Genomic DNA, 22,391 nt, shown 5'->3' with positions numbered 1-22,391 from the left:
TAGTGAAAATTGCTCTGTAAATAGGCAGTAGCTTTCATGTTTACTTGGTGAACTACTGGAACTGAATAGTTAACAGAATTTCACTTTATGATTGCCCAGGGCAATGTCAGCAAAGTCACTCCCTTTAAGGATTCCATAATGTATAATAAGCATAACTGTAAATACATACAGTAGGGGCTAGACTGCCAGTGCATGTTGTCATGCACAACAGGGAACTAAACATGTGAGGCAATAGTTGAAGTATTGTGCAGTCCAGTTCATTATACCACTTTTGCTCCTCACATTCATATAATATGTGCTAATAATTTATAAAACTACATGTCCCTCCAGTGAAACACAAATTTATTGTTTTCTAAGAAACTATAATTATGACACTGGTGTGCACTGCACTATTTTCATGTAAAGCCTCTAAATGCAGGTCATCATGGAGCCTTTGACAACAGAATTGCAAAAATCAGATGAGTTCAGCCAGCTGCTCAGTTTCCCAGTTTTGGACCACTTGGGGTAAGATTAGCAGTTTTCTCTAGATCTTTTTTGATAATGCATCCCTCTGTATTACATTTATTCACTATTAGTGTCTTTTTAATATTTTTCTTATATTTATGTGATATTTTTACAGAAATGTCAGCTTTTGGAGAGTAACACTTATATTGTGTATTTGTATGTTAAATATACATGCATGTATCTACAGTGGGAAAAATAAGTATTGAACACGTCAAAATTTTTCTCATTAAATACTAGGGGGCGCTTTGCTCGCCAACCCCTTTTCTCCCCCACCAGTGCTATGCGCCGTTGTGAAGAGGGAGGCTGAATGCACCCAAAAGAGATGTGGCTGCTTCTCCGAAACCCTCTTAAATGGCGATACAATGGAAAACAAATAACAGTTGTTTTTTAACCTCCTGTTTGCTCCATCAGCTGCTGGCTTGCTGCTGCAGCAGTGCCTCGTGATCTTTGTTTCTTGCAGTGCTTTGAACGTTTACAAGCCTGTATAGCAGCTGTCCTTTTGTGTCACTGGCTTGTCTCTCTTGTCCCCCAAACATCCTCAAACACTCTGCGATCTCTTTTCACTGTTCCATTATTTCACAGAGTAATATTTTCCATTTTTTTGCGCTAATGCAATCTTTACTATCATTTTTTTGAGACTTTCGAATTTTCCTACTTCCATTATCTCTAACCTGCTCTGCATGTGTATCACGGGATTTGCAACCAAAGGTTGTAAGTATGACGTGACTTGTCTGTCTCACAGGACGTGAAAGTGTCTCTCTGTCTCTCTTCAAAAGATCACATCTGGTCGCCAGGAAAAAAGTCTCTTCGTAAGATTTTTTTTAATAATCTATACTAATAAAAGGCAAAGCCCTCACTGTCTCACTCACTCACTCACTCACTCATCACTAATTCTCCAACTTCCCGTGTAGGTAGAAGGCTGAAATTTGGCAGGCTTATTCCTTACAGCTTACTTGCAAAAGTTAAGCAGGTTTCATTTCGAAATTCTACACGTAACGGTCATAACGGTCGGCAACGTCCGCCATGTTGAACTTTCTTATTTATGGCCCTATCTTCACGAAATTTGGTAGGCGGCTTCCCTGCGCTAACCGAAACCGATGTATGTACTTATTTCGATGGTATGACCCCACTGTCGGCCACCATATTGAACTTTCCAATGTCACTAATTCTCCAACTTCCCATGTAGGTAGAAGGCTGAAATTTGGCAGGCTCATTCTTTATAGCTTATTTACAGAGGTTAAGCAGGTTTCATTTCGAAATTCTATGCATAACGGTCGACAATGTACGCCATGTTGAACTTTCTTATTTATGGCCCCATCTTCACGAAATTTGGTAGGCGGCTTCCCTGCGCTAACCAAAACCAATGTACGCACTTATTTTGGTGGTATGATGCCACTGTCGGCCGCCATATTGAACTTTTCAACGGTCTTTGTTACTTATCTTCAAGAAATTTGGTACGCGGGTTCCCAACGCTAACTGAATCCTACTTACGTACATATATACGTCCATAGCCTGCAGCTCGGTCACCATGTGAGGCGGCGTTGGGTCCCCCATCCCAACGCCTCCCACGTTGTTGGCTGCCTGCCTATATAAAGCCGTCCATCACTCCAGTTTCTACATTCCCTTCCTTGCTTCGCCACGGGATTCACATCTCCCTGCTGATAACTACAGCCTTTTTATTAAATCCACGGATTCTCCGCTGTTTTAGTGTTCATTTATTACGATTATAGTTATTTTGTAGGTATTTTAGACTTACTTTACATTGTTCAGGTACCCATGTCCTTTATCATTCCAACCATACCCCCATTAACATGTCTATCGGGGTGATCACCATCGATCAAAGAACTGTCACTTACCGAGTGGTTCCATGCCCGGAGATTGCACCTACCTTTTCCATTCTCTTTGTTACATATTGCACGGCCATATCAGGCTCACTCTTGATATCCGGAGGAACATTGTGTCTTATGTTTTGAATGACTGGGACATGTTCAAGGTGTGGACTGATGACGGTACAGGAGATAATTATACTACACAGGAGCACTATAAGAGTGAAATGCTTAAGCCCTTCACCTATAGATCTGCATGTGAGTTGATGGCTGCCACTGAATTGTTCGGTTGTCGCTTTCAAGTGTACCGAAATGGCCAAATATTTTACACCTTTCGACAACCGCCAATGCCTCTTAAACATCTTAGATTCACAGGTGACGATTTCAGTAGTGGACACTTTGATGTTTATGAATGTTTAAACTCTCAAAAGCTGGATGTCAAGTTATCGATGAAACCGGTTGTATACTTACAACGCTTGACAGATGGCGAATGTCTCTTCAACACAAGTCCTACAAATACTGTCGTAATTGAAACAAACCATGAAACTCAAACCGATTATGACAGCAGCAATCCAAGCTGTGAGATTTGAAACAAGATTACTGTTCACATGGCCAACTGTACGTTGCATGCTCAAGAGTAAGCTCAGCGCACAGCTTGGTCATATTACAACCGGAGGGCCGAACTCACAATGTGGTATACAAAGAGATCCTTAAAAAATAATTATTGGTATATTTTTTTTAAAAAGGTTTAATTTTCTTCTTAATAAAAATTTTAAGGCTGTACTTCGCCACTGCGAAGCGCGGGTATTTTGCTAGTCTATATATATATAATTCACTAAGGCAAGACACCCATGGAAAGCACGGCGGAAGGGGTGTGGATTCACTAAGCCGCCGACAAGTAAGACACCTATGGCGCACGCAGGAACGAGCCACACCCACCAACTCCAAGACCATTGGTTACGACGACAATTCGCAGAGCCACGGTCACCAACTCGAACGCGACGACACAGAAAAAATGGCGTCATTTATATTCATCTGTCGTAGAGGCCACATGCACCTCCGAGCCACGTTGACTGTTCATAGAGGCATGTTTCTCGCAGAGGTGAATCGCCATATGCAGTGTGTAAAACGATTTGCGAGGGGTATCCCATGGGATCCTTAAAACAATCCTTTACAACTGAGGTTAAAACACAATGAAGTAAGCAGTCTTTAAAAACCGAGTTTTCGGTTACGACGCACGACCGCGTGCACCATAGCAAACTGTTTTACATGCTACATACAGCAATTTGCGTCCGCGACAAACGTGCGTCTTCTTCACTCACGGACAATTATATGTTGCTCTCTCCAGAGTTCCATCTTTTCATTCACTTTCTGTTGTATCCTTAAACCCTCCCTTTTTAGACAACTGTGTCTTTCCAGAAGTGTTCAACCATCAATAAATAATTAAGCGGCGTTTGTTATGCTGCGGGTTCACTATTGTGTTGTATTTTTCTCTCTCCAGAGTTCCATCTTTTCATTCACTTACTGTTGTATTCTCACACCAACCCGTTTTAGACAACCGTGTCTTTCCAGAAGTGTTTAGCATTCAATAAATGCATGCATGCATGAGATTGAGCGTGTGTCTACCCGGTGCAGAGAGGCGTGGGTAAGCCGTTGAACCCCATTCGGGCGGCAAACCGTGGAATTCCCACTAAGTGCGACTCATACGCTCCCACTGGTAACGTCCCTACCCTTTGTACACACCCCCCTCCCACCTCGCTACTACCGTGGTCGGGTGTCTTGGTGGATTATATACAGAAAAGCAGCCAAAACCGCACAGAGCAGTGAAAAGTCTACGTGAGTCACAGGTGCATCTGGACTGTGCAAAGACGACAACGACTCAAGTGATGAGTTGGAAGTGGGCACATGAGCGGGCAGTGCATACTAAACGAGAAATCAGCAGACTAGCATGACAAAGGGAGCTGAATGGACGTCCTTCTCCTCTCCTCCCATTCCACACTGAGCGCCGTGCACCCCCATCCCCCCGTCTGGCAGGAGAAGGCGCGATAGCGGTCCGCCAGTTTTCAGTCACGGACGATTGTGTGTTGGTTTGTTCCGTGCATTGTTACAATTTTGCTTTTCTTGCTGATTTATTACATTACCGATTTTTCTAATGTTAATTTTCTCCCTGTGCTTAAAACTCATTAAAAAACCGGCCTGATTATGCGGCGTATGGTATGCCGCGGGTTGGCTAGTAGGGAGATATTTCTAATTAAGGCTATTGACACGAAATGTCAGTAACAATCTCAAGTAATCCACACATACAAAGAAATCAAAACAAATAAGTCCAGTTATGTGTAATAAAGTGGAATGACACAGGCAAAAAGTATAGCAGAGCCTTTGTTGGTAATGACAGCTTCAAGACGCCTCCTGTGTGGAGAAAGTTGTCGCATGTATTTTTCAGGTGTGATTTTGACCCATTCTTCCACACAAACTGTCTTCGAATCTTGAAGGTTCTGGGGGCCTCTTCTATGAATTCTGATCTTCAGTTAACTTCCATAGATTTTCAATTGGATTCAAGTCAGGTGATTGGCTGGGCCATTCTAGCAGCTTTATTTTCTTTTATTCTCTGAAACCAATTGAGAGTTTCCTTGGCTATGTGTTTGGGATTATTATCTTGCTGAAATGTCCACCATCATTTCATCTTCAGCATCCGGTTAGATGTCAGCAGATTCTTATCAAGAATGTCCCGGTATATTTCTTCATTTATCCTTCCTTCAATTATATGAAATATGCCAGTATTTTTGGGTGTTTTGGAGGTGATGTGCAGTGCCATTTCTCCTCCAAACATGGTGTGTACAATGACATCCAAACAGTTCAATTTTGGTCTCTTCTGACCAGACTATATTCTCCCAGTATTTCACTGGCTTGTCCAAATGTTGTGCAGCAAACATTAAATGAGCTTCAACATGCTTTTTCTTCAGCAGTGGAGTCTTGTGCGGTGAGCGCGCATTTAGGTCATGGCAGTTGAGTGCATTACTTAAACAACTGTACCTGCTTATTCCAGGTCTTTCTGAAGCTCTCTGCCAGTGGTCCTGGACTGTTGGACAACTCTTCTGATTATTCTTTTGACTCCTTTGTCAGAAGTCTTGTGAGGAGTACCTGGTCGTGGCTGTTTTATGGTGAAATGATGTTCTTTTCACTTCTGGGTTATGGCCTCAATGGTGCTCACTGGAACATTTAGGTTTAGAAATACATCTGTAACCAGTACCATCAGTATGTTTTGCAATAATAAGGTTGAAAAAGTCTTGAGAGAGCTCTTAGCTTTTACCCATCATGAGATGTTTCTTGTGCGACACCTTGGTAATGAGAAACCATTTTATAGGTCATCGCTTAGGACTAAACCAGTTGATATTAATTTGCACTGATAGGGGGTAGGATTGCTTTCTAAATACTGACAGAGTTCAGCTGGTTTCTGGGCTTTCCACGCATTTTTGCACCTTCTTTTCTTTGTGTTCAATTCTTTTTCCCTGTGTCATTCCACTTTATTACACATAACTTAATTTATGGACTTATTTGTTTTGATTTCTTTGTATTTGTGGATTACTTGGGTTGTTACCAACATCTGCTGAAAGTTCCATGTCAATAGCCCAATTAGAAATCTATTTACTGAGAAAAACATTGACGCGTTCAATACTTATTTTCCCCGCTGTATATTGGGTGTGTGCATCTGTGTATATACGTATATTTATACTGTTTTAACACACTGAAGCTTATGGGATGAACAAGCAAATGTCCAGTCTCGGATTGTAGTGCTTTGCTTAATTAACCCTTACAACTCCCTTTAAACGCTTTTTTGCTCCCAGAGACAGCAAAAGCCGCAGAAAGTGGTATTCTGCTGAGCTGTGTGTTACATTGAACAAATGTCAGACATTTATAATAGTTTTCTGCCTTTAACAAATCCTAGTCAATCTATTTAAAAACTTTTTAATAATTTGCATCATTTTAATTACATTTTCGTAATAGATATTTTTGCCTTTTTAGTTGCTTAATAATGTTTAACCATTAAAACAAAACACTACGGTTAATAATAGAGAGAATGTGCAAGTATATCTTTCTCAGGTGAGGTTTTATTCATGTACTATTCACATGAGAATTTGTTTCAAGTTTAACTAAAAACATGTTAGAGACAGGCTTTTTACGATATTACTAAAAAGTGCTTTATGCGTTTTTATGTCATTCTCTGTTTTTGGCAATTGGTTTGGAGGCGTCGTTTGCTCTATTCCAGAGTAACGTTCTCTTCTTCCTCTTCTTCTTTCAGCTGTACCCATTAGGGGTTGCCACAGCGGATCATCTTTTTCCATATCTTATGAGTAAGGTTTTCAAAAGGTATTAAAATGTAAGATGAAAATAAAAGTAATGTCCATATATGACCTGTGGACTAGACAAATAAAAATGCTTTTCCAGGTACTCCTTGTCATCACTGTCCTGTATGGATGAAAGCAAGCGCCCAGTGACAAACTGGACCATTTTAATGACCCACAGCTAAGCCTTGTAGTCTGCTATAATTTCACTGCAGTGCCAAAGTGGGATGTAGTAAGTCAGCACACTGCTATAAGACTGCATAGTTTACAAATCTCTTTATGATTTTCAGTCATCTTTCTAATCTTTTAGCTGTATTCTCATTTATTAATGCTCTCCTGAGCAGCTTGGCTACTGCTCTTATGGAAGACTTTTGGATGACTAAGGGGTTTATTTAGACAAATTATAGCTCATTTCAGACAGTTTTACAATATTTTTATACCACATAATGCAATAACGTTTTAGTTGAGATTCTGAGAGGTTAGTGTTTGTTTTATCCAGCAACTTTAATTTTAGGCAGTAGTTTGAAGAATCAGAAAGAGGACTCCACAAAGAAGTGTTAACTTATTGAGCAGCAGTTAAAATGATAAATAAGTACAGTGCACATTTTACCATATCACTTGGCCTTTTGAACAATACCTTTTCTGTTATTTTGCTTTCAGGGGCATTGGTAATTTGAGCCAAGAAACCTTTGAGCACATTTCTCATAGCTTGATGGGGCATCCTTTTTCTCAGGAGTTCATGGTTCAGTCACTGGGACTTCGAAATGGGGGTCTTCTTTTAACTGGGTCAAAGGTAAATCTATATACAGTATACAGTATATAAAAGTCAATGTGTGTGTATATGCATGTATATACGTTCCAGCATCAATTCCGAACAGCTGGAGAGATTTTCATGAAACTTGGTACTTATGTTTCTCATTGGTCGACTAAATATACTGTAGGCTTATGTTTCTCATTGGTCGACTAAATATACTGTAGGGTGAAATGGGTGATCTTGCGGTCTTGTATGGATGTTATCATTCAGTTGACACTCGGAACGACCACCAGAGGGCGAACTGGAGGTGACTGCCAGCATTTTGTATGTTTGAGCTCCACCACCGCATGCCTGTTGCTGTTGAAATTAAGTGTCAACTGGATGATAACATACATACAAGGCCACAAGACAAGCACATTAGTGAGTCTTCATTGTTTGTTAATTTATTTTTATTTTTAAAGTAGTGGGTTTTTTTGAATTATATTTTTCTCAAACAATAAAAAGAAACCTCCCGGGCAACGCTGGGTATTTCAGCTAGTAGAGTATATATCATACTAGTTGAAGTTCAGATAAAATATATATGTCACAGTGATTTGTTTCAAGAGAAGTTTATAAATAATTAGGCTTTTTAGAAGAAAAAAAAAGATTAATAATAGTATTTGAGCCTTTGAAATCAATGTCCATAATTATCAGCCATCTGTACTCTTACAGATTCAGGAGGATTCTTTTTACCTACCGTGCCGTATGTATTTTGACAGTAAACTGTTGTCAATTTTTAGCTCTATCCATGCCCTCGTCTTTTGTTTTTGGCTACATTTTAAACTTCAGGGTATTGGTGTTTTTCGACATTTCCTTTGCAGGGCAGTGGAAAGACATCCTTTGCTAAGGCACTCTGTAGGAAAGCTGCTGTAAGCTTAGATGCATATGTAGAAGTAATTGAATGCAAACAGCTTCAAGGTAAGTTACAAAGCTTTTTTATTTTATTCAACAAAACACGGAGAAACATATAATTCAGCCAATCTTATACTCAAAAGAGCAATACAGAGGTATAATCATTGTGTTAAAAAAATCTAAGAAATCCATTAAACTAAAAGCCAAAAAAAAAATTGGGAATTTTTTTTGTTTTGCTAAATATTATGCATTAAGTCACAAATGAGTGTTGGACTTTATTTTTGGTTCATTCATTTTTAGAAAAAATAAGTGCAGAATTACATGGTCAAGTAACATCATGCAAATAATTTGATCAATTGATATTTTCTGATTGTGCCATGACTACGGTTAAGAAGTTTCAACAGAGGCTGTTGCTCTTTCAGTGATAACATTGAACTGATTCAGTCTGCACAAATGTTCATGTGTGTCTTTTTCAGAGTATTTTTTCCTTTAGTCAAGGTTTTTGGAAATGTGCATGTTCAAGAAAATTAAACTGTAATAAGTGTTTAAATCAACAGAAAGAGTCATTAGCATTGATCAAGCATCTGTGGACTGCTCTGTGCAGACCTTGTCCTAGCAAAGCCTCATCAAATTCTTAATGATTCCGCTTATTCTCTCCGATATAAGCAGTTTGACATTACAGAATCATGTGCAGAATAAACACAATGTGACATAAAAACTAATTTGAAGTGAAATGTATTCCAGGTATACCGTGTATAAATTAAAGTTTCTGTTTTATTTTAATGTATGTTTTCACTTTATTTTAACTATTTTATGTTGGTCAATTGTAACATGCATGACAAGCTGAATTTCTCATTCCGGTTTACTAACGTTAGTCTTCACCGTGAAAACCTATTTTTGTAAATGTAAATAAAAAACAGTGTAATGTTCTCCTAAGAAAATGTATTTTAAAATTGTTATGCTTACAAACTTGTGTTTTCTTTTTTTTTAGGAAAAAGAGTAGAGACTGTACGTAAGAAACTGGAGGATGTGTTTGCAGAAGCAGTATGGAGGCAACCATCCATAATTTTTCTTGACGACTTGGAACATATTGCTGGATCTGCTTCTTCTCCAGAGCTTGAGCAGAGCCCTGATGCAATGATGAGCAAACAAATAGCACAAGGTGTTATTATATTTGATATGATAACTTAAAAAGGCATAGGCTTCCTGTATTTTTGGAATACAGAAATAAAGTAGTAGATAATGTTATATTTTCTGATCCATCCATCCATCCATTGTCTAACCCGCTGAATCCGAATACAGGGTCACGGGGGTCTGCTGGAGCCAATCCCAGCCAACACAGGGCACAAGGCAGGAACCAATCCTGGGCAGGGTGCCAACCCACCGCAGGACACACACAAACACACCCACGCACCAAGCACACACTAGGGCCAATTTAGAATCGCCAATCCACTTAACCTGCATGTCTTTGGATTGTGGGAGGAAACCGGAGTGCCCGGAGGGAACCCACGCAGACACGGGGAGAACATGCACCATCCCCCACCATAACCTATCGTCTATGGAGGAGGAGTGAAAGCTTTATATTTGTCAGAAATTTCGATCTCTGGTTTTCGATGTATCTCGATGTTTTAGGGTCCCCTGATACCGATGATGGGTCTATGTGTGTGTGTATGTGTCTGTGTGTCAGTTTCTTGAGGACGGTCTAGAGCTAAAACGGCTCTATGGAAAAATACCAAATGCGAAAATTAAGCGTGTTATGAGATGTTGATATGCTAATTAGTTTTGAGCCAAATCTTGCAAGAGAAAGAGGCATTGTAGAGGAACCCTCAAATAACCATAATTCTGCAATTAATTATGAATTCTTCTCATCAATTGCTATCTTAATGACCTATGTTATGATCAGAAAGATCCGCATCAGAGCAGTAAATAATTACTGAAATGTTGCAGATTAGTTCGGGTAACTTGGTTCCTAAGGCGCAAAGCTTACTGGCGCTCATGTCCAAATTTTTTTAACTTGACTCCAAGCCAATTTAAGTATCTTTTTGGAATGAACACCTTCTTCCTGTGTATTTTTTGGATTGCTTCAGGCACTCTAAATCATTTTTTTTAATATTCCAAAGAAAAGCACAATAGATTGGCAACTCTGAACTGGCTGTGTGCGATTGGTGCTCCACATAGGATTTGCTCCTGCCCTGCCTACACTGCTGTCCAAATAAGTTTTGAGTCTGAATATGTTTAATGAATAAATGATTAAAATGGACGGATAGATAGTATATCATTGATTTTTTTCTGCCGTGCAATTGGTTCATTTAAATGTCTTCTTATAAGGGTATTGTTTATATATTTATTATTAATACATGTGTAACTGAAGTGCAGTTGAAATTTAACAGTTTAAATTTATTATCAGAATATAGTGTTAATTGCAGTAGAAGGAATAAACATTTTTTATCAAACTACTTAAAGAAATATTTATTAAACAATGTCAAGATTTATGTGAAGGAGAAATGTTTGGTTAATTAACTAAGAATTCTTACAAAAGTGAAATTGTTTCTTTTTCATTTGAAGTTTTGAAGGACCTGGTTAATGAAGCAGTTGCTTATGGAAGTCTTATTGCATTCATTGCTACATCTCAAAGTAAACCTTCTTTAGACCAGTCTCTTCTGATGGTGCAGGGCTCACACTTTTTCCAGTGTTTTAAAAGTATTCATCTGCCCAATCAGGTAATTTTTGTTACTCTTTACAATCTTAATTATTGTGGTCAGAATATTAGAAAATGTTTTTGTTCAGTATTACCTTGTTTATGTTAGCATTTTTAAAATGTTATTTTTTGAATTTATATATTTTTTTTAAATTAAAATTTGTCCTATTTATCCATTGTTTGGTAGTTCTTTGATATTTTCCCTTGGGTGTTTGGAATAAATGTCATTCTTATTTTGATTTTCAAACAAACAGCAGTTTCCATGTTAAAAAACAGTACTCTATACTGTATAGTCAGCGTTTTGTAGTCACCTAACTATCAGACACATGCATCTTACTTATCTCATAGTTTTCAGACAAAGTGAAATGAAGACATGCGCATGCAAGTATCACAAACCTACTGTATGTGAATAAGTAGATGCATTTACTTGCATACCTTTAGTCTTGTTTTACTGGTACGAGATCTGCTTTCTTTTTATCCAATTGTGACAACATCTATAACACGTTATCTTGGATTTTTGATATTTCATCACAACAGTCTAGGCATGCTTGGTATAAGCACGAGCTCCAAAAGAAGTACAAACTTATTCATTCATTCATTCATTCTCCACCACTTATCCAAAGCCAGGTCACTAGGGCAGCAGTCTTAGCAGTGAGGCCCAAACGTCTTTTACCCCAGCCACAATTTCCAACTCTTACTATGGGATCCCAAGGTATTCCCAGGCCATCTAAAAGATATCCTCCCTGTGACCTCTGGATCTTCCCCGGGGTCTCTTCCTAGTTAGTGAGCTCTGGATCTTCCCCCGGGTCTCTTCCTAGCTGGTTGTGCCCATAAAACAGCCACACATAGGTGTCCAGGAGGCATCCGTATCAGATGGCTGAACCACCTCAGCTGGCTCTTCTCAATGCCAAGGGTCAGTGGCTCTACTCTGAGCCTCTCCAGGATGTGTGCACTTCTAAGTCTATCTCTAAGAGAGAGCCCAGCTAAACTGCAGAGAAAGCTTATTTTGGCTGCTTATACCCACGATCTCTTTCTTTAGGTCATTACTCAAAACTCATGACCTTAGGTGAGTGAGAGTAGGGAAGTAGATGGACTGGTGAACTAAGAGCTTCACCTTCTGACTCAGGTACTTCACCACTACACATCGGTATAAGGACCGCATAACTACACTCACAGCCCCAATCTGTCTATTGATCTCACCATCCCATTTCCCCTTACGCGTGAATAAGAACCCAAGGTAACTTAAATTCCTCCACTAGAGGCAATAACTTACCTCCCACTCAAAGAGGACAATCCACTTTTTTCTACTGCGGACAATGGCCTCAGATTTGCAGGTGCTAATACCTGCTGCTTTAACATCTGCTGCAGACAGTCCCAATAGGTGATGGAGTTCACAGCCCGAGGAAGCCAACAGGACCACGTCATCTGCAAAAAAGAAGTGATTCGATTCTAAGGCCACCAAATTGGAACCACTTCCTTCCACGGCTGTGCCTTGACATCCTGTCCATGAAAACCACAGACAAGACTGGAGACAATCCACAGCCCTGGTACAGTCCCACACCCACTAGAAATGGCCCAGTCATGAAACCTCAGATCCAGGAGGAGTAATATGGATTCCATCTTGGTCGTGGAAAGCTCTTTATCCTCATAAGGATTATGGAGACGGCATGGGAGTATACCCAATCAGTCCAAATGTGTTTTGTGCACTTAGAGAAGGCATATGTCCTCGAGGGATACTGTGGAGGGTGTTGGGAGAGTATGGGGTTCTGGGGCCCCAAATAAGAGCTCTTTAGTCTCTGTATAATCACACTGAGCGTTGTGTCCGCATACTCAGAAAAATATCAGTACAAACACAGTTCATAACAAAATGTCCTCCTTATTAATGCTACTTAAAGTATCATTGAAAAATGGTAATTAACATGAATCCAGTTTAATGCACTACAGAAAGTCATATGCTGATGTTAGGGTATCAATGGCAGTTTTTTGTATACTTTAAATGTCTACTGTATTGATGTTGTATTTTGAGTGAATGTTGAACCACCATTTCTGTTTTACAAATCCAATAATTATCCCTATTTTTACATTGTTTTGATGACAATTACAACAGATCATTTATTGAATATTTTTATTTAATATTTTAATGATTGTATATGTGTAATTTGAGTAAAAAATATTTCATTATATGAGCTCTTTTTCAAAATAATATATTTTTTCTTTTATTTGTAATTTTTGCATCTTCAATCTTATTTAGATTTACTGTTGTTATTTGTCTAATAAAAATTTTGCTTGCCAGGTCCAGCGAAGTGAATTATTATGTTGTGTTACAAAGAACAAAACCAATGTTAATGAAGGAAGTCTGCAAATGGTCGATATCCAGTCAATTGCGAAGGAAACTGAAGGCTTTGTGGCTGCTGATTTTGTGGTCCTTGTTGAAAGAGCAGTGCATGCCAACATGACCAGTAACAAGAGCACTTCACAAGGTATTCGGAATTGTCGTATTCTAAAAAACAAAAAGCATTTACCAAAATGTAGACTCTTTGCCTAATGAGCTAGTTGTGTGTTAAACAATCTCTTTCCTACAATTTGTTTTTATTTATTATTTTATAATGTCCAAAAAAGACCATCAGATTATGCATAATTTATGTCATTTTCAGCCTGGTTGCTATATAAGAGCTGGCATTGTGTATTGTGTGGGTAATGGGAAGAGAAGTAGAAAGGAGCAAAATTATTCATATGATTTTAAACACTCCTTTCATGTCTCCTTTTAATTATAATTTCATTTGTCTAAAAAATTTGTTTTTCTTTTACATTGCAATTATAAAATGAATATGGATTTTTTTGTTGCACTGTTTATATTCATCTTGTAAGAGGAGATCAAAACTGCATTCACAATAGTATTTAGGATATGGACTCATACGTGTTTTGTTCATTTTAAGAAGTTTGATTTGTACTTTCTAGTACTTCTGTGCAGCGTGTGGTTATTGATAGTAATTAATGCAGTTTAGTAAGGTAAGACATAATTTCCAGATTCAAATCAACATCATGCTTGTGTATCTAATTTGTTTTCCTTCTTCTATATCTAATTTTACTTCCACTTACATCAGGCTTCATTTGCCACATATCTGCTAAAAGTTTTCCTAGATTAATCTTTAATTATTTGGTCTGACAGTCTACCCAATTTAAAGTGAGCTGTAAATGTTATGTATTTCTTTTTATCTATTTATTTGCATCGTATATGTACTAGTAGGGATGTCATAAGAACCGGTATTACAGTACAAATTTGGTGTTAAAGTTCCAAAAAACATAACAGTACCAGTATTTTTGCGGTATTGGTAGTACCGAGAATTTCGGTCCTGCAGTCATTAGTGACTGCAAATAGATGAATTACTTCAGAAGGCATAATAATATGTGATAAAAACTACATATAAAAATGGCTCATAGTGTTGACGAGACAGCACTGCATCAATACGTGTTGAAAAGAAAAACAGCAGAGGTCATGTCTGAGTACAGGAACTCTACTTGTCTCTCTATTATAAAAAAAAATCTTGCGACGATACAAGACTTTTTTCCTGCGACAAGATGTGATCTTTTGAAGAGAGACAGAGAGACACTTTCATGTCCCGCGAGACGGATAAGTCACGTCATACTTACAACCATTGGAAGCAAATCCCATGTTACACGTGCAGAACAGGTTAGAGATAATGGAAGTAGGAAAATTCAAAAGTCTCAAAAAAATTAGAGTAAAGATCGCATTAGTGCAAACAAATGGAAAATATTACTCGGTGAAATAACTGAACAGCGAAAAAAGATCAAATGGTGTTTGAGGATGTCTGGGGGGACAAGAGAGACAAGGCAGTGAAATTAAAGGACTTTTAAACGTTCAAAGCGCCGCACGAAATGCAGATCACACAGCACGGCAGCAGCAGCAAGCCAGCAGCTGATCGAGCAAAGAGGAGGTAAAAAAAAAAATGTATTTGCTTCCCATTGTATCACCGTTTAAGAGGGGGTTCGGAGGAGTGGCCATGTCTCCTTTGGGTGCGTTCAGCCTCCCTCTCCACAATGGCGCGTAGTGCTGGTGGGGGGGAAGGGGTTGGCAAGTGAAGCCCCCCCAGGTTATTTAAAAAAATAAGCAAACTTACACCTAGACTTTGGTTATTGCCACTAATTTCAAAAACAGATTTATGTGTTTTTTCAGAACAAAATATTGTTACCCATCAAACGAGGTGTGATCATTTAACTTGTATTGTCATGCTTTTGGAAGAGGAGGTGAAAAGAGAACTCTCTCAAATAGTGTCCTACGCGGCTCCAATAAATGAACGGAGGCTTTGCATTCATTCTTTAATTGTACTGAGCACTTCCACAGATATCCATCACTCCAAGCGTCCATTTTCTAACCAGTGTATACAGTTCAGGGTCTCGCTAGGTAGTGCAACTTGCACACATCCACAGCTGCGGGATTTGGGAGGACTGCCAATGTGAACAACAGTTGTAGCAAGTAAACATCAAGGCAAGATTCAAACAAAGTGGCTATACAGGCAAGGACTTGAGTTGCTTTATTTGTTAATATCAAAATAAAATTTATTTAGTGTTTCCATTTTTTCAATACTTTTATTTATTAATTTTATTACAATCAATACATAGCAATCAAGTTTTAACAAAAAAAAAAGAATTATGCTAAGAACAGATCGATCCCCACCCTTGAGAGAGAGAGCAAGCCAAACGGTGTAAAATTTAAGGCTTTTAAAAATACCTAAATCAACAAATTCTCTGTGCTTTATAAAATCATTTCAAAATATTACTGATTAGATCCTGCCATGTTTTGAAAAAGTCTGCACAGATCCTCTAACTGAGTATTTGATTTTTTCCAATTTTAAATAATATAACACATCAGTTTCCCACTGACTTAAACGAGGAGAGTTTGGGTTCTTCCAGTTTATCAGAATAAGTCTGCGTGCCAACAGTGTAGTGAATGCAATCACAGTTTGTTTGTCTTTCTCCACTTTAAGACCCTCTGGAAGAACCCCAAACACAGCTGTTAATGGGTTAGGAGGGATTGTGAGTCCAAGACTGTCTGAGAGGTAATTAAAAATTTTGTCCAGAATAATGTTAATTTGGAGCAGGCCCAGAACATGTGACCTAGTGAGGCTGGGGCTTGGTTGCAACGTTCGCAGGTTGGATCATGCCCTGGAAACATTTTGGAGAGTTTTAGTCGAGACAGATGTGCTCGATATATAATTTTGAGTTGTATAATTGTATGCTTTGCGCATATGGAGCTTGAGTGAATTCTCTGCATTGCTACTTTCCACTCCTTTTCTGATATATTAATTGAGAGGTCATTTTCCCAGTGTCCTCTTGGATCTTTGAAAGGAAGGGATTGTAAAAGGATTTTATATATTGTAGAGATGGAGTCTAACTCCTTGAAATTGAGCAATAATTTTTCCAGCGTGGATGAGGGTGCAAGATGAGGAAAATCTGGAAGGTTCTGTTTAACAAAGTTCCTGATTTGAAGATAGTGAAAGAAATTTGTAGCTGGAATGTTAAATTTGGAATGTAATTGTTCATAGGATGCAAAGACGTTGTCTATATAAAGATCTCTAAGCAAGTTAATTCCAAATTTTTCCAGATATTAAAACTGCATATGTTTGTGAGGGTTGAAAGAGGTGGTTCTTTTGCAGGGGTGCCACAGAAAGAAGCTTCTCCGTCTTAAAATGCTTTCTACATTGGTTCCAGATTCTAAGTGAGTGGAGCACAATTGGGTTATTAGTGTATTGCCGATAACGTGTGTTTATTGGAGCACAAAGCAAGGAATACAAAGAAGTACTGCAGGATTTTACTTCTATTGCGGTCCATGCCTGTGTATGTTCTTCTATTTGTGTCCAGGTTCTTATCGACTGTATATTTGCCCCAGTAATAAAACTGGAAGTTAGGTAGAGCCATGCCGCCTTCTGCCTTTTGTCTTTGTAGGTCGCTCTTTTGATGCGTGGATGTTTAGAATTCCAAATAAATGAGGTTATTGTTGAATCTAATTGCTTAAAGAACGATTTATTAATGTATATTGGTATGTTTTGAAATAAAAAAAGGAGCTTAGGAAGAATATTCATCTTAACAGTGTTAATTCTTCCAGCTAGTGTGAGATGAAGGGTTGACCATCTATGCAAGTCTTGTTTAATTTTTTCCATACAGACGACGAAATTTTGTTGATAAAGAGCTTTATGTTTACTTGTGATGTTTACCCCGAGGTATTTAAACTGTTCTGCAATGATAAAAGGAAGGGTGTCTAATCTAATATTATATGCTTGCGAATTCACGGAAAGAGTACACTTTTATTCAGATTAATTCTGAGACCAGAGAGCTTTTGAAATTCTGTGAGTGCTGCTAAGACTGCAGGCACAGAATTTTCTGGGTCCGATATATACAGTACCATGTCATCTGCATATAATGAGATTTTCTGTTCCAGTCCTTCTCTGCTAATCCCCTTTATCTGATCAGTATTTCGACAATGTATTGCCAGTGGTTCAATGGCAATTGCAAACAGCAGTGGTGACAAAGGGCATCCTTGTCTTGTGCCACGCTTCTAGTTTAAAGTAGTCTGAGCAAATGTTATTGATGCAAACTGAAGCTTCTGGGTTAGTATACAGTAATTTAATCCATGCACAAATGTTGGGCCAAACCCAAACTTCTCCAAAATAGTAAAAAGGTATTTCCATTCAATCATGTCGAATGCTTTTTCTGCATCCAATGATAATAATATTTCTGGGGTGTTTGATTTAGTTGGTGAGTATATTACATTAAACAGGCGTCAAGATTTGAAGATAAGTGTCGGCCCCTAATAAATCCAGTTTGGTCTTGTGATATTATTGAGGGAGCACTTTCTCCATCCTTCTAGCTATGATTTTAGAGAGTATTTTAACGTCGTTATTCAGAAGTGAAATTGGTCTGTATGATGCACATTGTAATAAGTCCTTATTTTGTTTTGGAAAGACAGTGATTAGTGCTTGGCGAAAGGTTTGTGGAAGAGATTGGTTATCTCTGGCTTCTGTAAATGTTGCTAATAGGAGGGAGCTAGCTGAGCGGAGAATTTCTTGTAAACCTCTGCAGGGTAGCCATCAGGGCCTGCTGCTTTTCCACCTTGGAGTGACTTTATAGCATCCAGTAATTCTGATAATGACAGAGGTTTATCGAGCTCCTCCACACTAATAGCGTCAATTTGTGGTATCTGTAATTTATCCAGAAATGCATTAGATTGTATATTGTCTTCTTTAAACTCAGTAGTATATAGGGATTTATAGTAGTCTCTAAAAGTGTACATTATATTTTTGTGTTCGATGATTTTATCTCCATTCGTGTTAGTAATTACCGAGATTGCGTTGCGCACTTCTTGCTTGTGAATTTGTTGCGCTAAAAGCTTATTAGCTTTCTCTCCATGTTCATAATAATGATGTCTGGATTTGTAAATTAGTTGTTCAGGTTTCTTTAGTTGTCAAGAGGTTTAATTCTGAATGTAGAGCCTGCCTCCTCTTATGTAGAGTCTCGCTTGGTAGTCTGGCATGTTCTTCATCTATTTTAGTAATTTCGCTTTTTATCTCTGCTACTTTCTTCGCTTCGGATTTATTTCTGTGGGAAAGATATGAGATAATCTGTCCTCTTAAGAAGGCCTTAAGAGTTTCCCAGAGTATTCCTGCAGAGATCTCAGGGGATGTATTTGTCTCTAGAAAGAATTCAATTTGTTTGGATATAAATTCAGTACAATTCTCGTCAGCTAATATTTATTTAGTGTTTCAATGGTTCAAACGATAGGGCACATCTCCCTATTAATACGACGTGTACTGTGTTAACAGAGATGTGTAATCATTGAAACGCGCAGTCAGCAGGACAAGTAAAACAGCAAACTTCATTGCTAAATTCATACGTTTGCAGTTGTATACAGTGGACATTTAAGACAGTTAAAACAAATACAGAAACTAATGTAGACATTCATTTATCTTGGTTATCTTTCTGCTCTAGGTGTCTTTTTATCAACCAGTGATTTTCAGCAAGCACTTAAAGGATTTATGCCAACATCTTTGAGAAATGCTAACCTACATACTCCTCAACAAATTGGTTGGAACCATATTGGTGGCTTGTATGAAGTCAAACAACTGTTAATAGATACTATCCAGTTACCAGGAAAGGTAATTAAGCAAAGACTGGAGGGAGGCACCAAGGATGGTTTTGGACCCTTGCTTTACTTGACTTTTGATTCAGTCCTGGGCCAGGATACTTTTCATGCTGAGCTTTTTGTGTTCTCCCCTGCCTTTCCTTCTTTGGTTGAAGCTACATTGTCAGTTTGTGTGATTTTGCTTAATTGTATCAACGTACAGGTATCTGAATGTGTGGAGGTACTATAACTACAACCTGACCTGAGAGAGGAAAACTGTGTCATGAAAGGGTACAAGATTGGATGAAAGAGTTAATACATTTATTTTTATACTAGGTCGTCAAGTTTTTTCTGTAGAAAGTGGGCTTTATTTCAGAACTACTTCATCTCTCCATTTTTCTCAACTTACAGTATCTTCTCCACAATGGATTGTTACTGTACTGACTGTTACTACAGTTACTGTAAATCACACATCAGATCCTGTCTTTGGTGAAAAATGTGCTGCATCTCTTCAGAAATATGCTTTAGCATTTTTCAGAAGAGATCGAAAATATATATGTGTTTTATAGTCACCATCAATTTGGCTGTTAAAATTTACTTTATGATTTGTGTTTTGGGCATTAGACTGAAAAATGTATGAGGCTTTCATAAGCTACTCTACCGCATTACCATATGGGTAGCAAAACTGGAGGCATGACATCGGCCCACAGGACAAAAGAAGACAGTGACAAAATGCGCAGAAGACAAAAAAAAACAACGGCAAATTTGGGAATGGTGTCATTTCATAAAGCTGGAGTCTCAATCGGATTCATGCTTTTTAAGCTTTCTGAAATTGGAGTGCTGGTAGCTTTTTTCAGATACTCCAAAGCTCTTCTTATGCAGAATATATATGTGTGTACTGTATTTCATTAGTTATTATTTTTATATCAATTACAGAAAATGTAGGATAACAAAACCTATAACATAAAGACAAACACTATACACAATTGGAAAGAAAATATAACACCTTCTAAATAAAAAGATAACTGAACTATGTGATTTACAGTGCCACATTATGCTCAGTCCCTTAGAAAAAGTCTTGTATGTCTGTAGTACTAGGGTGTTGTACTGTGTTAGCCATTATGAATGTAGCCATTATGACACTTTTTAATTTTGCTTGACTTTTTACTACATTATGTCAATATTATCTGTTGCAGGCATTGATTAATCTGATCATATCTTAATTTGAATTCCTCTAGTTCAGGAGGGAATGCATTTCCAAAATTGTAAAAAGCAGGGGGTACAAACTATAAAGCTGATGACATTTCAGTACATGGAAACCTTTTCATCGTTTTTGTAAGCAACCACAAAATTAAATTGCATTCTCCGTATGCATTTGTCTCTGCACTCATTTGTCAGCACACTTTTATCCCACACTGTTTAGTCAGAGCACCAGTACAATAACATGAATAAAATAAATTAAGGAGTGAGTGAAGTGTGTCAGAATGCTATTGTCTTGATGTATCGGCTGCAGGTTACTTTATTACATTTTTCTTTTGCAGTACCCTGCTTTATTCTCCAATTTGCCAATACGTCACAGATCTGGTGTGCTGCTGTACGGTGCACCAGGTACAGGAAAAACTCTTTTGGCTGGAGCCACAGCAAAAGAAAGTGGTATGAACTTCATTAAAATTAAGGTAACAGTGAATCTCCTGATAATGTTGAAAATGCTTTGTAAACTGTCATCTTAGCGAGAAACGTTGGTTTTACACTGATTAACGTTTTTGCTTTGTACCTTCAGGGTCCTGAGCTTCTTAGTAAATATATTGGTGCAAGTGAGCAGGCTGTTCGAGATGTTTTTAGTCGGTGAGGATCTTGATCTTTTTTTGTACTTACATAAAATAATGTAAGGTTTGACTTGTTCCTCTTCTCGTCTTGTGTTTTTTATTGACTTCTGTTTTAATAAAGAGGAAAGTTGTAACATACTCCTAAAATGATTGTTTTTTTTCCCACAATGCTTCAGGGCCCGGGCTGCCAAACCTAGCCTCTTGTTTTTTGATGAGTTTGACTCCATTGCCCCTCGTCGAGGCCATGACAACACAGGGGTCACAGACAGAGTAGTTAACCAACTGCTTACTGAACTCGATGGTGTTGAAGGATTATCTGGTGAGTCTGGTGTACAAAGCTGTACAAAACCAAGAGGGATCCTTTGGTAGTAACATACTATGGTACAAAAATAAAATAAAATTGTGATGTTTACTTATCTGGGTAGCACGTTGGCGCAGTGGTAGCGCTGCTGCCTCACAGTAAGGACACCTGGGTTCGCTTCCCGGGTCCTCCCTGTGTGGAATCTGCATGTTCTCCCTGTGGGTTTCCACCCACAGTCCAAAGACATGCAGGTTAGGTGCATTGGCGATCCTAAATTGTCCCTAGTGTGTGCCCTGCCCAGGTTTGTTCCTGCCTTGCACCCTGTGCTGGCTGGGATTGGCTCCAGTAGACCCCCATGACCCCGTAGTTAGCAGGTTGGAAAATGACAGACTGACTGACTGTTTACTTATCTTTCATGTTTTACTCAGAAATTTTAAAATTGGCCCACTTCCACATCTCAATGTATAATCTTGAATCAGTTGTAAGATTTGAGCTGGCAACCATTGTGTTTTATAATGTTAACTTTTTAGACACTTGGTTACACTACCTGCTGTTGTCCGACGATGTGCTTTATTGTTTTATAGGTGTATATGTTTTGGCAGCCACCAGTCGCCCTGACTTAATAGACCCAGCTCTCTTAAGACCTGGACGAATCGATAAGTCCGTGTACTGCCCTCCTCCTAATCAGGTAAGTTGACCTTGCATGTAGGACTGGACTCGAGCATTGTTGTTTGTGTTGTCAGGATCGTTTTCATCTCCTTGTGACCCTGTAATCCAGAAAGTGGGTTAGGAAGACGGATGGATGGATGATTAGCTTAAAACTTAAATCCTGTCATGATGACATCAGTCACCACAGAACTTTAATAAAATCAGAATCTGAATTTACCATGAACTTAATCGCTATTCTGCTAATTTATAACACATGTAAACATATACACACGTGGACAAATTGTTGGTACCCTTCAGTCAATGAAAGAAAAACTCAAAATGGTCACAGAAATAACTTTAATCTGACAAAAGTAATAATGAATACAAATTAAATGAAATTTAACCAATGAAAGTCAGACATTGATTTTCAACCATGCTTCAACAGAATTATTTAAAAAAATAA

The 22,391-nt window shown here is 38.3% G+C and overlaps 1 protein-coding gene across 2 annotated transcripts in view; it reads left to right on the top strand.

Moving 5' to 3' along the window:
• The window catches only part of pex1 (peroxisomal biogenesis factor 1), a 58,363-nt gene that overhangs the window by 21,862 nt on the left and 14,110 nt on the right, over positions 1–22,391 (top strand). For both annotated transcript variants that reach the window (XM_039736864.1, XM_039736865.1), the window contains 11 exons: positions 419–504; positions 7,334–7,466; positions 8,288–8,384; positions 9,310–9,480; positions 10,884–11,038; positions 13,310–13,496; positions 19,021–19,187; positions 20,695–20,829; positions 20,934–20,998; positions 21,156–21,298; positions 21,865–21,968. In XM_039736864.1, the coding sequence (XP_039592798.1) occupies positions 419–504; positions 7,334–7,466; positions 8,288–8,384; positions 9,310–9,480; positions 10,884–11,038; positions 13,310–13,496; positions 19,021–19,187; positions 20,695–20,829; positions 20,934–20,998; positions 21,156–21,298; positions 21,865–21,968 (1,443 nt within the window). The remainder of the gene's footprint in view (positions 1–418; positions 505–7,333; positions 7,467–8,287; positions 8,385–9,309; positions 9,481–10,883; positions 11,039–13,309; positions 13,497–19,020; positions 19,188–20,694; positions 20,830–20,933; positions 20,999–21,155; positions 21,299–21,864; positions 21,969–22,391) is intronic.

The sequence above is a fragment of the Polypterus senegalus genome, chromosome 15, assembly GCF_016835505.1.
Source record: "Polypterus senegalus isolate Bchr_013 chromosome 15, ASM1683550v1, whole genome shotgun sequence".
Taxonomy (NCBI): Eukaryota; Metazoa; Chordata; class Cladistia; order Polypteriformes; family Polypteridae; genus Polypterus; species Polypterus senegalus.
The sequence above is the reverse complement of the archived record's forward strand: the minus strand, read 5'-3'. Positions and strand labels throughout refer to the sequence as shown.